The 17,144-nt window shown below is 42.6% G+C and overlaps 1 protein-coding gene across 1 annotated transcript in view; it reads left to right on the top strand.

Moving 5' to 3' along the window:
- The first annotated feature begins 794 nt into the window (after positions 1-794).
- Positions 795-17,144, top strand: part of LOC149431463 (glucagon receptor-like) — a 164,696-nt gene continuing 148,346 nt past the window's right edge. Inside the window, exon 1 of the mRNA XM_089665583.1 lies at positions 795-853. Coding sequence (XP_089521709.1) covers positions 797-853 — 57 coding nt within the window. The 5' untranslated portion in view covers positions 795-796. The remainder of the gene's footprint in view (positions 854-17,144) is intronic.

The following is a 17,144-nucleotide window of genomic DNA, read 5'->3' as shown; positions in this document are numbered from 1 at the left end:
TTTCCTATGGGTACTCCAGTTTCCTCCCACGCACCAAAGGCATCCTGGTAGGAATGTTTTATATTAAATTATTATTATTATTATAGCATTAAGCATACAAATAATAGTTACCTTTAATTATCCAAAACTAAAATAGATAACATTAGTAACATTGCCTCTGAGACAAAGGTCATGTTTCATGCAATATTGCTAAAACTCAGTGGAGTATCGGAACGTCTCCCAACGAAACCATCTGGACCTGTGTTCCTCCAACTCATTCATAATGGCAGAAGCGAGGGTCACCATGGTCTGTATATTGTTTATTCTTCTACTTGGCAAACCATTCACTCAGTCTGGGTGGCTTGTTTGTTTCAGCTTGCTCCTGTTTAAATTGGCCCAAGTGTATGCATGTGGAATAGCAACCTTAGATTGAAAGCTCCTTGGGGGCAGGGACTGATGTGAATGCAAAATATACTGTATAAATTGTTAGCTATATATATACTGTATACATGTTATCATCTCTTCCACCTTTGGATTTGTTGTCCTAGTTGTCTAAGAACAGCTAATCCAGAATTATTGTATTCCCCTATTGACTTGACTCCATGGATTCTTGCCGAAACTTCACTAAATATTAAAGCGATGATAAGGATAACCATAGAGCATGCACTTTCAGAAACAATTCAGGCATGGCATATTTTCATTGTGACAGGATCATTTTAAAAGCTATGATTCTCAGAAGTGATGATATGACAGTAACATTGGGAGCAATGCTGGATGTTGATGGCTAATCCTGTTTGTGTTTTGACCCCTCAGCTGGATGCGTTCCTCACCTCTGCTCTTGCTGCTCGGCCTGTGCACCGTCTATCATCTAGAGGTAAGGTCACCCTGCACTCAGACAGGTACCAGCCACCCTGACACTGCACTGATGTCTCTGAGGTTCTTCACAATAATAACTCCAATTACTAGATGCAGGAGAGGCTGACATTCGGAGTTATCCCTTATTAATGCTCTTTCAATCAGTGATCTCCTCCAGAGTCTGTCATGTCTTTATTTTTTCTGTAGCTACAGTGGTATACCCCACCATACACATTCTCCTACAAATCATACAATGTATTTTTTTTTCTTAATGATTCCATGATGCACGCTTTTATTAAACATCAGTATTGTTTTTTTTGGTGCAACCATTGTCAGAAAAAGTCCCCATGGTTTTCCCAGCTCAATTCTCCAGTCTGTAGGTTCAAAGATCTGTCCTGACATCAAGGGGAGTGCAATACTTACATCTTCTGTTTTAGATTTTTTAAAGACATTTGGCAATTGGGTAGCTGATAAAGTTGCAGGTTTGCGAATCAAAAAGACCCCAAAGTGATCCAAACCCCCCCAAAAAATGTAATATGTTGCAGATTACTATTCCTTATTTGGTGGCTACATTAGCTTTCATTTCTAGGCTTTTTTGATTTTTATGTGGTATTCCAGCCAGTAACACACTTTCTGTTCTAGAGTGATAGCACTCATTGTACGGTGGAGCAGTGTTGTCATCCTAGGATGCTCTCTTCATTTGGACTACAAACACCTCTCCCTCTCCTCATCTGCATTACATAGAGGGATGTGGATAGTGTAGAACAGAACTCACCCAGAGGAACCCCTAAAATAATTTTCAAGTCTTGATGAACCTTTACTAAAACCAATTAATCAGGGGTCAATGGGAAAAATGCATTTAAAATTGGTAGCCAGTAGAATGTAGAATGGAACCCTTACAGTGGTGGTTCAAATGCCACCCCTACAGACAGCAAAAAAAAGATCATTAGTGTCAATCTGCTTGTTTTGCCAAGTGGCATTGGCATCGGAACTATGCAGATAGTGAAATGGGAGGTCAATCAGCCACAGCTTGAGGAAACCCTAGCAACCTCTGAAGGAACCCTATGGTTTGATGGAACCCTTGCTGAGAATAGCTGGTGTAGCACCTCCCTGACAACCCAAAGGCAGGATGGCACCTCCAGAGGCAGGGGCGGCTAGCATGTCACCCCAGGGCTACAATGGGGGACTGAGACAAAACATTTGGTCCCAGTCATTTTTAGAGTTTTATTGCAGAGGAAGTTAAGAAGGTGAAGGTTAAGGGTCACAGGTAAGAGGCAGATCACTCACAGACTTTCCAGATCAATGTCAGAATCTTTAAGCTAATCTGGCAACATTGTAAGCAAGTTTCTAAATTTCATTGTGTCCTCCAACTGAGTCACCAGGCCCTTCTGAGAAAGCAGCCTTCTTCCTGGCTCTCTCCAGCAAGGGGCTTCACCTGGATCTTCTCCTTGGCACAGCTTCCTCCACACCAGGTTCAGGACCACCTCAGCATATGTTAGACCCCAAACAGGCTATTGGGCCTAACAGTAGAGCTCCATCCAGGCCTCATCCCAGGGGAAGAGAGAGAGAGCATCTGGCCTGTCCCAAATATTATCCGCCCTCAGCATGCACCAGTGGCTGTAATCTTCAACTAGATTGGATGAAGAAAATATAAATATTCATAGCTCAGTCTTGTTTATGAAATCTCATATCATGATCAGTGTCAACAGTGACACCAACTACTGACAGTGAGAAATCATAACTCAGCTGAAGCTGAGGGAAAAACAATGTGAAGAACTACACAATATGACTTAGGCTATTACAGCCAAGGGCAGCACAGCCAGGGGTACCATTGGCAACTATCACCTTTGGATAAAGTATTGATCTTGGATTAAGTATTACACTTCGGCTCTGCATCATCTGAATAACTCGTCTCTATCCCATCACAGGTAAATGCCTGCAAGGAAATATCCATCTGTAATATCGCCCATGCCATGTATGAATGCTAATTCACCCTGCACTGCTATATGGTAAATGCCTGCAAACAAATATCCATCTGTAATATCACCCATGCTATGTATGAATGCGAATTCACCCTGCACTGCTATATGGTAATCTCTACTGCTTTTAAAATCCACCTCTGACTGTAGCTGATTCATAACTATCAATGTTCTTATTGGTCATTCTTACTGCTTCAAATATCTTTAACTCTGGTCCATATTACTGTGGTGTTTGTTTTGCTCTTATTGTCTAAATTAAAATTTATGAGCTGATCCTAATCTTCACAACTCTTCCCTCTGCTCTCTTGTTGTCTTTTGTAGTCCTCCTTTGGTGTGAGAAGTTTGCCCTGCTAGCCATGCAAGGTATAATTCATGGAGGTATAATGGTTCAAACTATTAAGGATTCCATACATTCCAATGCTTATGTATCATACAAGCATGATATTCCTCTTTCCCACGATCACCATGGAGTCCTTCATAGTTTGAATCGTTATACCTCCATGATGGTTGTACCCCATTGGTTATAATCCGCTTATATTTGCAGAATTATTCTTTGAAGCCTGTTTTGCCAACCACGAAAGTGGGAGGCAACAACTATTGGTGAGTGCACATCCGTGTGGGGGACACTTCGAGGCACCCGGTTATTAGACAGCACGTGGTGGATTCCAAAGAAGGAGGAACAATTTCTGTGGACTTTGGATTATTATATATAATTTTTGTATTCACAGTAATTTACTGATATCATTTTATTGATTTATTCACATTTTATTGTGTTGTACTCACTATATCACCCCATTGCTATTAATTTAGTGCCACTATAACACTTTATGTGTTGTTTTATTCACTAATTTATTACGGTTTGTTTAAAGTGGCAGCAGTTTTTTGATTAATATATATATTTGTTGAATATATTTGATACACTAAGTGCAATTTAATAGGTGTTGTTAAATATCACATACACGTTTATTTAACAAACTTATTTAAGACAATACCAGATGCCTCAAAAAACGTAGCCGTGCTCTTCAGCATTTATGGCGTAAGACTAGGACCCAGCAAGACTTCGACCAATATAAATCTGCCCTTCAAAAATACAATTCTTACCTCCACACTGCCAAACAAACCTATTTTATCACTCACATTAACTCCCTCTCACGCAATCCCCGTCAACTCTTTTCTACCTTTTACTCTCTACTTCGTCCTTCTCTACCTCCACCCACTAAATCACTCACTGCCCAGGAGACCGCTAATCACTTAAAAAAATAAGATTAATACAAGTTGTGACGAGATCTCCACTGTACAGGTATCTCCTTCACCCTACACTCCTTGTCCACCTGCACAACCTATACTTCCCTTGTTTAATCCAGCTACTATAAAGGAGGCTGGTAAACTGTTTTCTAAAGCCCACCTAACCACCTGCCCCCTGGACCCTGTTACCTCACAAATACTACGGTTACCCTCTGGCTCTATCCTTCATTCTTTAACTCATAACTTCAATCTCTCCCTTTCTACTGGCATCTTCCCCAACTCTCTAAAACATACGCTAGTCACCCCCATACTTAAAAAAGCCACACTGGACCCCGCCAATCTTAGCAATCTAAGACCCATCTTCTTACTCCCTTTTACCTCCAAACTCCTGGAACGTCTAGTCTACAATGGCTGAGCTGTCACCTTATTGCAAATAACTTTCTCAATCCCCTTTAGTCTGTATTTTGCACACAACACTCCACAGAAACTGCTCTCCTAAAACTCACAAACTTCTAACCGCTAAAACCAATGGTCACTATCCGTACCCTTGCTCTTAGACCTCTCCACTGCCCTTGACACAGTTGACCACCCCCTCCTCCTCAAAAAACTGTATTTACTGGGTCTCTGTGACTGTACTCTCCGTTGTTTTGAATCTTATCTATCTCACCACACCTTCAGTGTCACTTACAACTCTACTTCCTCCTCTTACTGTCGGGATCCCCAAGGTTCTGTCCTTGGACCTCTCGTATTCTCGATCTACACTTCTTCCTTGGGTCAGCTGATAGCTTCCCATGGATTCCAATACCATTTCTATGCTGATGACACACAAATTTATCTCTCTACTCCTCAGCTCACCCCATCAGTTTCCTCAAATATCACCGATTTACTAACAGACATATCAGACTGGATGTCACACGACTTCCTAAAACTAACAACTTACAAAGCTATCCACAACTCTGCCCCCAGCTACATCACCAACCTGGTCTCAAAATATCAACCAAACGGCTCTCTTCGATCCTCCCAAGACCTTCTGCTCTCTAGTTCCTGTGTCACCTTCTTCCACGCTAGCCTCCAGGACTTCTGCCGAGCTTCTCCCATCCTATGGAACTCCATACCCCAATCTGTCTGGCTGTCTCCTAATATATCCACCATTAGATGATCCCTGAAAACTTTTCTCTTTAAAGAAGCCTATCCTGCTTCTACCCAGTAAACCGCCGTTTATTTCCTCCACCAGCTTCTCCCCCACAGCTAGTACCTTTTGTATCACTCAACTCAACAGATGCACTCTTTTATTCATCACAAAACCTCCAGCAGCACTGAATGTCACTGTGGAAAGCACACTGGATGCAGGACAGGCTAGTAGCTTGATGGCATAGTGAGCAAGTTCTGGCCAGTGATCTATTCTCAAGACCCAGTAACCTAATGGATGCTCAGTTGGAAAGGTCTCCAAGTCTGCTCTTATCCCTAGATAATCCTGCCCCACAGGAATGGTTTCTGCATAAAGGGGGCCTTGAGAGGACAGGAAATCCTCTTCCTCCCGCTGTTCTGCCTCAAGTGCCCTGTCCATGATTCCACGCCGTGTGTGCTCCAGCAGGAAGACTAGAGGAATAGTGTCACGGATGTATGCAGTGTCGCAACCATCACCATCCTTGTGGCCTCTTCAAACAGTGACAGGACAGTGCATGCATCCTTTATCAGCAGCCACTGGCATGGCGAAAAGAAGCCACGCTCCCCTGAGCCTGTCCTTGTGCCATTTTTACATAGGTACTCATTGATGGCCCTCTGCAACATGTGCAGCTGCTGCAGCAGCAGCATTGGCAAAGTTGAGTTCCACCGAGTGAGCATGTCACAAATGAGACGGTTGGTGAGCAGATTGAATTCCCGTTGAATTTCAGTCAGTTGAACACTGGCTATGTATGACTGCTGGAAATGGCCATAGACTTTCTGGCCTGCCTCATAAGATCTTGAAAGCCTGGATACCTGTTCAAGAAATGCTGCACCACCAAATTCAGGACATGTGCCAAGCATGGAACATGTGTCAAGTGTCCCTGTCAGAGGGTGGAGAGAAGATTGGTGCCATTGTTGCCTACAGCCATTCCTGGCTCAAGCTGCCATGGCGTCAACCACCTCTGAGCCTGCCCCTGCAGAGCTAACAGAATCTCTGGCCTGGTGTGGCTCCTGTCCCCTAGACAGACCAGCTGAAGCACCGTGTGCCATCTTTTAACCTGACTGGTTATGTAGCCCCTTGAACAGAGCACTGCTAGTTCAGACGAAAATTCAGCAGAAGAGGCCACAGAGGCAAAGGAATAGGAGGAGGTGGAACAGACAGATGTGGCAGAATCACCACTAACCTTTTGGAGGCTTGGTGGCAGAAGAAGCTCCAGCACTGAACCCTGTCCTGCATCCTTCTCAGCTGCTAGCAAAGTTACCCAGTGCACCATGAAGGATATGTACTGTCCCTGACCATGGCTGCTGGACCACGTGTCAGCAGTAATGTGGACCTTGCTGCTGAGGGCCCTGTCCAACGAGGCTAAAACATTTCCTTCCACATGATGATACACAGCTGGAATGTCTAACAGAAAATAACAAATGCTTTGACTCCTGCGCTGGACGATGGACTCCACAGTAACTGTAACCACAGAAAGGAAGCCTATAGGATGCATACCTTGCTGCCCTCACCAGACCAGGGAAATCCAAATGAATTGCATACAAAGAAACAAACAGAGGCCGCATGTGCCTAGTGCATTACCTATGAATATTGATTTATTATATAAAAAAGTAATATACTCACAAAATGATAAAATATCAAAGTCACATCATGAGAAGAACAGCATGGTCTAGTCTCCCTAGATGGTGTCTTTATGGGGACTATTAGATCTCCAAATGGCTGACGCATTTCAAGGCCTTGCCTCTTTCTCAGAGCCAGTACCTACACAGCCTGTGCCCTCTCTTTAATATGCTGGTTTCTAAGGGGCGGGTACTCAGTGGCCCCACCCATGTGTGGGAATGACAGATGTGTCAGATGCTGTTGGGGATGAAGCCTAAGAGCCCAATAGTGTGCATAGCTAGTGTGCATAGTGGAATGATCAATAAAGTAAAATATACTACAATTCACCCCTTAGAAACCAGCATATTAAAGATAGAACACAGGCTGTGTAGGTACTGGCTCTGAAGAAGAGGCAAGGCCTTGAAACACGTCAGCCATTTGGAGGTCTAATATTTCCCATAAAGACACCATCTAGGGAGATTGGACCGTGCTGTACATTTTATGATGTGCCTTTGATATTCTATCCTTTTGGGGGGTATTTCTTTTTTATATAATAAATCAATTTTCATAGGTAATGCACTAGGCCCATGCCTCTCTGTTTGTTTCTTAGTATACACGGTTGGAATGGCCTTACGTGAAAAGATTTGTCTTTTTGGAACCCGCCACTGTGGTACAGCACATTCTGCAAATTCACAGAAGGGGGCAGAGTCCACCAGATGGAAAGGCAGCAGTGGTAATTAGAGATGAGCGAATTATTCAAAAATTCGATTCGGCTGATTCGCCGAATTTGAGGAAGAAATTCGATTCGATGCGAATTTATTCGCTACGAATTTAACTTATAAAAAGGGTTTCTAGGCTTCAGAGAGCCTTTAAATTAGTGCAGAACACTGTACCTTTAATTTAAATGCCCTTGGAGATGAGGAAGGAGAAGGAGAAGGATGAGAAGAAGGAGAAGGAGAAGGATGAGAAGAAGGAGAAGGAGAAGGATGAGAAGAAGGAGAAGGATGAGAAGAAGGAGAAGGATGAGAAGAAGGAGAAGTAAAAGGAGAAGGAGAAGAAGAAGGAGAAGGATGAGAAGAAGGAGAAGGAGAAGGATGAGAAGAAGGAGAAGGAGAAGGATGAGAAGAAGGAGAAGGATGAGAAGAAGGAGAAGGATGAGAAGAAGGAGAAGTAAAAGGAGAAGGAGAAGAAGAAGGAGAAGGATGAGAAGAAGGAGAAGGATGAGAAGAAGGAGAAGGAGAAGGATGAGAAGAAGGAGAAGGAGAAGGATGAGAAGAAGGAGAAGGAGAAGGATGAGAAGAAGGAGAAGGAGAAGGATGAGAAGAAGGAGAAAGATGAGAAGAAGGAGAAGGAGAAGGATGAGAAGAAGGAGAAGGATGAGAAGAAGAAGGATGAGAAGAAGAAGGATGAGAAGAAGAAGAAGGATGAGAAGAAGGAGAAGGATGAGAAGAAGAAGAAGGATGAGAAGAAGAAGAAGGATGAGAAGAAGAAGAAGGATGAGAAGAAGGAGAAGGATGAGAAGAAGAAGAAGGATGAGAAGAAGAAGAAGGATGAGAAGAAGGAGAAGGATGAGAAGAAGAAGAAGGATGAGAAGAAGGAGAAGGATGAGAAGAAGGAGAATTCCAAGCCGGCAAAAAGTGTATCTGCAGAGCTCCGCTATTTCTTAGCGGAGCTCTGCAGATACACTTAGCGGAGCTCTGCAGATACACTTTTTGCCGGCTTGGAATTCTTCTTATTTTCATCCTACTTCTTCTTTTTCTTCTTCTTCTTCTTCATCCTCATCCTCATCCTCTTCTTCTTCTTCTGAGGATGAGGATGAGGATGAAGAAGAAGAAGAAGTAGGATGAAAATAAGAAGCTCCGCTAAGTGTATCTGCAGAGCTCCGCTATTTCTGACAGTTCTCTGACGTTCACTCCATACAGCGGTTGAAACATTGTATCTATAAATGGAAACAAATAGATACAATGTTTCAACCGCTGTAAATGTGAATGTCAGAGAACTGTCAGAAATAGCGGAGCTCTGCAGATACACTTAGCGGAGCTCTGCAGATACACTTTTTGCCGGCTTGGAATTCTTCTTATTTTCATCCTACTTCTTCTTCTTCTTCTTCATCCTCATCCTCATCCTCAGAAGAAGAAGAAGAATGGAAAGAAGAAGAAGAGAAATGAAAAGAAGAATGAAAAGAAGAAGAAGAATGAAAAGAAAAAGAAGAAGAATGAAAAGAAGAATGAGAAGAATGAAAAGATTCTTCTTCTTCTTTTCATTCTTCTTTTCATTCTTCTTCTTCTTTTCATTCTTCTTCTTCTTCTTTTCATTCTTCTTTTCATTCTTCTTTTCATTCTTCTTTTCATTCTTCTTCTCAGTCTTCGTTTCATTCTTCTTCTCATTCTTCTTTTCATTCTTCTTCTTCTTTTCATTCTTCTTTTCATTTTTCTCATTCTTCTTTTCATTCTTCTTCTCATTCTTCTTTTCATTCTTCTTCTTTTCATTCTTCTTTTCATTCTTCTTCTTCTTCTTTTCATTCTTCTTCTTCTTCTTCTCATTCTTCTTTTCATTCTTCTCATTCTTCTTCTCATTCTTCTTCTCATTCTTCTTTTCATTCTTCTTCTTCTTTTCATTCTTCTTTTTATTCTTCTTCTCATTCTTCTTTTCATTCTTCTTCTTCTTTTCATTCTTCTTTTCATTCTTCTTCTTTTCATTCTTCTTTTCATTCTTCTTCTTCTTCTTTTCATTCTTCTTCTTCTTCTTCTCATTCTTCTTTTCATTCTTCTCATTCTTCTTCTCATTCTTCTTTTCATTCTACTTCTCATTCTTCTTTTCATTCTTCTTCTCATTCTTCTTTTCATTCTTCTTCTTCTTTTCATTCTTCTTTTTATTCTTCTTCTCATTCTTCTTTTCATTCTTCTTCTTCTTTTCATTCTTCTTTTCATGAAGAAGAAAAGAAGAATGAGAAGAATGAAAAGAAGAATGAAAAGAAGAAGAATGAAAAGAAGAATGAGAAGAAGAATGAAAAGAAGAATGAAAAGAAGAATGAGAAGAATGAAAAGAAGAATGAGAAGAATGAAAAGAAGAATGAAAAGAAGAAGAAGAATGAAAAGAAGAATGAAAAGAAGAAGAAGAAGAATGAAAAGAAGAATGAAAAGAAGAAGAAGAATGAAAAGAAGAAGAAGAAGAATGAAAAGAAGAATGAAAAGAAGAAGAATGAAAAGAAGAATGAAAAGAAGAATGAGAAGAATGAAAAGATTCTTCTTCTTTTCATTCTTCTTTTCATTCTTCTTCTTCTTTTCATTCTTCTTCTTCTTTTCATTCTTTTCATTCTTCTCATTCTTCTTTTCATTCTTCTCATTCTTCTTCTCATTCTTCTTTTCATTCTTCTTCTTCTTTTCATTCTTCTTTTCATTCTTCTCATTCTTCTTTTCATTCTTCTTTTCATTCTTCTCATTCTTCTTTTCATTCTTCTTTTCATTCTTCTCATTCTTCTTTTCATTCTTCTTCTTCTTTTCATTCTTCTTTTCATTCTTCTTCTCATTCTTCTTTTCATGAAGAAGAAAAGAAGAATGAGAAGAATGAAAAGAAGAAGAATGAAAAGAAGAATGAGAAGAAGAATGAAAAGAAGAATGAGAAGAATGAAAAGAAGAATGAGAAGAATGAAAAGAAGAATGAAAAGAAGAAGAAGAAGAATGAAAAGAAGAAGAAGAATAAAAAGAAGAATGAAAAGAAGAAGAAGAATGAAAAGAAGAATGAAAAGAAGAAGAAGAATGAAAAGAAGAAGAAGAAGAATGAAAAGAAGAATGAGAAGAATGAAAAGAAGAAGAAGAAGAATGAAAAGAAGAATGAAAAGAAGAATGAAAAGAAGAAGGAGAATGAAAAGAAGAAGAAGAAGAATGAAAAGAAGAATGAAAAGAAGAATGAAAAGATTCTTCTTCTTCTTCTTTTCATTCTTCTTCTTCTTTTCATTCTTCTTCTTCTTTTCATTCTTCTTTTCATTCTTCTCATTCTTCTTTTCAATCTTCTCATTCTTCTTCTCATTCTTCTTTTCATTCTTCTTCTCATTCTTCTTTTCATTCTTCTTCTTTTCAGTCTTCTTTTCATTCTTCTCATTCTTCTTTTCATTCTTCTTTTCATTCTTCTTCTCATTCTTCTTTTCATGAAGAAGAAAAGAAGAATGAGAAGAATGAAAAGAAGAATGAAAAGAAGAAGAAGAATGAAAAGAAGAATGAGAAGAAGAATGAAAAGAAGAATGAAAAGAAGAATGAAAAGAAGAAGTATTCCAGTACAGCAAAAAGTGTATCTACAGAGAGCTCCGCTATTTCTAACAGTTCTCTGACAGTTCCTTCACATTTACAGCGGTTGAAACATTGTATCTGTTTCCGAATAAAAACATCTGTATCCTAAATGGAAACAAATAGATACAATGTTTCAACCGCTGTACATGTGAAGGAACTGTCAGAGAACTGTCAGAAATAGCGGAGCTCTCTGCAGGGACACTTTTGCCGGCTGATCGGGAAAAATCCGATTCGCGCACCCGAAGTATGCTCATATTCGGATTCGACGCGAATCGAATTTTTCCTGAAATTCGAAACGAATTCCACTTCGCCTGGTTCGATTCGCTCATCTCTAGTGGTAATGCTAGCAATTTGGCCAAGCTAGCATTTAGACGCTGCGCATGTGGATGGGTGGGACAGTATTTTTTTTTACAATTCAGCAACTGGGGTAAAGAAATTTTCCTGATAAAATCAACAGATGGTGTACTGCTATCAGATGGGGTGCCAGGACCTTGGGCACCAACTGCTGTACCATCACTCCTCTCTGTGGAGGCTGTTGAGAAGACTTGACATTTTAAAGTTGAGGTAGAGATCCCAGATGAGGAGCAAGAAGTCTGCACTTGTTTCGGATGTGGGTCTTTCAGGTGCTGTTGCCAACGGGATGCATGGCAGCTCGACATATGTCTTGTCAAGCATGTGGTGCCCAAGTGGCTGGTGTTTTGGCCACGCTTGATCCGCTTCAGAAAGAAACTGTAAGCTTCAATGCTGCGATCTGCTGCACATGTGTTGAAAAAATCCCACACCAGAAAACTTTTGGAAGTCTGCCGGGAAACAGCAGGGCCCTGCACCTGTAGAGCTTTGCCGTGTGATGCCATCAGTTGACTGCCCTTCGCCTGCCCTTGGAAGACATCCTGCCTCGTTGGAGTTCTGCCTCCTCCTCACTTTCCTCCTCTGTTCTCTCACGCACCCATGTATGGTCAGTGACCTCATCATCCCCTTCCTCCTCATCAATGGAGCCAACTTGGCAGTATGATGCGGCTGGGGGAACATGACTTCCAATTTCTTTTCCCTCACTGGCACCCCCTCTCTCCAGCCTCACATCACTCCTTTCCTCATCCTGGGAACTAACTTCGGAGCATTCAAATTGCTGCGCATCCTCCAGCAGCATGTAACTGACATTATGATCAAATAATTCTGGCAACTCCTCCGTGCATGATGGTGGGGCTACAGAGGGAGAAGCTGTGGTGGACAAGGAGCCTGTGGAACAGGCCAGTTTGGCATCTGCGGTGGAAGACAAAATAGTATGAGCCTGGGTGACAGAGGATGAGGATGGCTGGGTTATCCACTCCACCAACTGTCCTGCATGTTGTGGCTCAATAATACGGCCAGCACCAGAAAAAAAGGACAAGCATGCCCTGCCTGCAGAGGATACACCATGTCCACTGCCACCACTTTTCACTGTGGACACAGAAGCTGCTTGTCCTCTCTTAGCTGCCCGGGAGCATCTGCCTCTCCTTCTTGGCCTTTCAGACATGATGGGGATTTTTTAGGGGATTTTTCCACTTTATTTTTCTGTGTTGAATTTTGGTGCTTGGGTGCAATATGTTTGTGCTTGGTGCACTATAAACTGATTTTTTTTTTATTTTTTCTTTAATTTCTTTCTGCTATAACACTACACCAGGTTACTGCTATAACACTGCATGAGATCACTCCTATAACACACACTACGCAAGGCAGTGGTATCAGCAGGCTTAAATAGTGTGGGGCGTGGTCTTAGCCCCTGAACCATGATTGGCCAAAGTCAGCAAGACTTTAGCCAATCATGGCTCTTCCTGAGAACTCAGCTGTGATTGGACAAAGCATTGCACCTGCACCTTGGCCAATCACAAAGTGTGTTTTACATTGTTTGGACGCGCAGGTGAACTTCCCGCCGAACGCCCTTACCGTCGAACACACGAATGGCCAATGTTCGACTCAAACCGTCAGCCCATCCCTATCAGCTGTTGGTTAATTACCAGCCACTCATTGTCTCCACTGGATACCATTACCTGCCTCATTAGTCCAGCCCACTGCCAACCCTTTTGCTATTGTAGCAGTTTAACAAATGTCCTCCTTGCCCTTGTGTGGTCTATGACCTCCAGTGTGTTCCTGCCTGTGTTCTTGTGTACAACTCGGTCTGGTTGACTTCTCTTCTGATTATTCCTGTTCCTGATTTTTGGCTCCTGACTATGCTGACTTCTGGTTTCCTGACTTTGGCTTGTCTGATTACCTGTTCTGCCATCCAAACCCTGGCTTCTGTTTTGACTATCTTCTAATCTATGTTATATTTGCTATTTGATTAAAGGTGTGATTTTAACTGCACTTTCTGTCTTCACCTGGTTCATAGTTCCTGTCAAGAAGATAGCTGGGAAAGATGATAACTTGTTTGGGGTTTCAGTTCAGTGCACTGGAAGTTACAAGAAAACAAGTTTTTTTGACTGGATCAAAGGGAGTTTTTGTGTACTTGTGGAGGATGTACTTGACCTAAAAAAGAAAAAAAATAATGTAGCCACCACATCTAAGAAAAGCAACATTCAATGTTTTTATTTTTTATTTAAATCTACTGTTTTAATTAAAATTCTACCTCTCAGTCCTGATATAAATGTCCTTGTTCAGGCACTTTCTGTTTATAACGTGACAACTGTCTGCTAATTTCTCTCCTGCTTTGTTACAATAGTAAGGGTCCTCTCACACCAGCATGCTTTGCTCTGTTCTGAAAGGGATCCATGAGCAGATCACCTGCTAAATCAGAGCAGAATCAAATGGACATCAGTCTTGTGACATCTGTGCTCATTCAGTTTTTTTAGTCTGCATTTTGACAGCGGACCCATGTCAGATCTTTAGCTGCAAGATGTAAATGGATTTTTGTCCATTTACATTAGGCTACCTCCAGTCTGTCATGTTTAAGTCTAGAAAAACAGAAAAGGACACAGCTGGATGGCTTTGGAGGCAGGTTGCTGTAAAAAGACAGCAGTCCATTTATATTCCCTGCCCATATACCTGCATGGAGCAACCAATCAGGGCTGCCTGAAAAACAGACGGACCAGATCAGAAGACTTGTGTGAAAGGGACCTTACTCAAAATATTGTCCTACTGTTAAAGAAGAATTCCAGGTATGGATATTTTTTACGAAATTACTTTGGTCCAGCTTGGAACAATGTAACTGTATATACCAGGGGTGGGCAAACTTTTTGACTTGAGGGCCGCAATGGGTTCATATATTGGACCCGGGGGCCGGACCAAGAGTAGATGAATGATGTGTATGTGTCATCCATAGTAAGTATAGTAATATTCCCCCATAGTAAGCATAGTAATTCATCCTTCATATAGTAATTCATCCCCCATAGTAATTCATCCCCCATAGTAATTCATCCCCCATAGTAATTCATCCCCCATATAGTAATTCATCCCCCATATAGTAATTCATCCCCCATATAGTAATTCATCCCCCATAGTAATTCATCCCCCATAGTAATTCATCCCCCATATAGTAATTCATCCCCCATATAGTAATTCATCCCCCATAGTAATTCATCCCCCATATAGTAATTCATCCCCCATAGTAATTCATCCCCCATATTAATTCATCCCCCATATTAAGTCCCCAAGTCCCCCCTGTGTCAATTCACTTACCTTTGCTCCGCGCGTTCCTCTCGCCGTGAATCCCACGCCGTTCCGGTGTAGCATGAAAATCTGTCTCCTATGAGGATCTGTCCCCCTCGACGTATCTGCGCATGTGCCAGTTTCAGGCATTAGCAGCCGATCGGCGATCTCCGGCACATGCGCAGATACGTCGAGGGGGACAGATCCTCATAGGAGACAGATTTTCATGCTACACCGGTCTTCAGACTGTGAGAGGAGCCTAGCTCCGCGGGCCAGATTAAAAGGTCCGCCGGGCCGTAGTTTGCCCATTGCTGGTATATACCATACCTGTGGGATCCCTCTAGAAACTGTGAATCACCGCTACTACACTGATCTCCACTCCTGTACTAAGCTGCATCCTTGCTGCATTATGAACACAGGAGGTCAGCCTTTGGCACTGGTGCCATTCAGAGAACACTTTGCATTTTCTCAATGAATGCAAAACATTTTCCAACTGAGTGAAGTGGAGGTGGAGGGGGTGGATGGTGACATCACACCTTGTCTTTGCCAAATATAAAAATGCTTTGCATTCATTGAGAAAATGCAAAGCATTCTCTGAAAGGCACTCCTGTCCAAAGGCTCATCTCTTGTGTTCACAATGCAGCAAGGCAGTTGCTCGGTATGGGACCCAGAAACTAGCGGAGATCACTGGAGTAGCGTTGTCTATTATAGTGATTCTAGCTTCCATAGGGATCCCACAGGTATGATATATACATGGCTGGTCCAAGCTGGATCAATGTAATTATGTAAAAATATTCATACCTGGAATTCTTCTTTAACCTCTTGCCGACCGCGCATAGCCGAATGACGGCTGCACCGCGGCCGGCTAGTTCTGGGTGGACGTCATATGACGTCCTCCCAGAACGTGCTCTCCTGGGGCGCGCACCCGGCGATCTCCGTGATCGCTGTGTCCTACGGACACAGCTGATCACGAGATGTGGTGAAAGGCCGATCCCACCGGCCTTTTACCACGTGATCAGCGGTGTCCAATGACACGCTGATCACAGGGAAATGCAAGTGCCGGTTCTCGGCTGCACTTTCCTCACGCTGTCAGATCGTGAGGAAAGTACTGCCGAGAACCGGCAGTTGTCAGAGCGGGGATCGGCACCGATCATCAGGGCACTGATGATCAGTGCCCTGATGATCGGTGCCCAGCAGTGACACCCGCAAGTTCCGCCCAGCAGTGCGCCCACTAGCCCCGCCCACCCATGCCCAGCAGTGCACCCACCTGTGCCCAGCAGTGCCCCCACCTGTGCCCAGCAGTGCCCCCACCTGTGCCACTCTGCAGTGCCACCTACCTGTGCCCAGAAGTGCCACCTACATGTGCCAGCAGTGCCACCCACCTGTGCCCACCCACCTGTGCCCACCAGTGCCACCCACCTGCGCCCACCAGTGCCACCCACCTGTGCCCACCCACCAGTGCTGCCCACCAGTGCCGCCCACCAGTGCAGCCCAGCAGTGCTGCCAGTCAGTGCCACCAATTAGTGCCCAGGGGTTGTGCCAGTCAGTGCCGCCAGTCAGTGCCCAGAAGTGATGCCAGTCAGTGCCGTCTATCAGTACCCATAATCAGTGTCACCTATCAGTGACGCCTATCAGTGCTGCATATCAGTGCCGCCTATCCGTGACCCCTAATTAGTGCTGTCTATCAGTGCGCCTATCCGTGCCACCTCATTAGTACTGCCTATCAGTGCCCTTTAGTGCTGCCTATCAGTGCCCATCAGTGCCGCCTATCAGTGCCCATCAGTGCCGCCTCATCAACGCAAATCAGTGAAGAAGAAAAAATACCTGTTTGAAAAATTTTATAAAAGAAACAAATAAACTTTTTTTTTTTTTTCAAATTTTTTGCACTTTTTTTAATTTATAGCGCAAAAAGTAAAGCGCCCAGTGGCGATTAAATACCACCAAAAGAAAGCTCTATTTGTGAGAAAAAAATGATCAAAATTTCATATGGGTACAATGTTGCATGACCGCGCAATTGTCAATCAAAGTGCGGCAGCGCTGAAAGCTGAAAATTGGCCTGGTAAGGAAGGGGGTATAAGTGCCCGGTAGGCAAGTGGTTAAGACTAGAGATGAGCGAAGAAATGAAAAATTCGATTCGACTGATTCGGCGAATTCGTGGACAATATTCGATTCGAGTCGAATAAATTCGCTGTGAATTTAACTTAAAAAAGGGTGTTTCTAGGCTTCAGAGAGACTTAATATTAGTGCAGAACACTGTACCTTTAATTTAAATGCCCTTGGAGTCTGCTGGGGAAGAGAAATAATACTGTCAGTCAGTATGACATGCAGATGAGTGCCGTCGATCTTAGAATCACCGCACACTTCACTCATTTGGGCAGTCACGGGGCCAAAACCAGAGTGTGGAGCCACAGT

This window comes from Staurois parvus, unplaced genomic scaffold (genome assembly GCF_062004578.1).
Source record: "Staurois parvus isolate SC_StPar_1 unplaced genomic scaffold, SC_StPar_1.0 ptg002248l, whole genome shotgun sequence".
NCBI classification, from domain to species: Eukaryota; Metazoa; Chordata; class Amphibia; order Anura; family Ranidae; genus Staurois; species Staurois parvus.
This window is presented reverse-complemented; position numbering and strand designations above follow the sequence as displayed.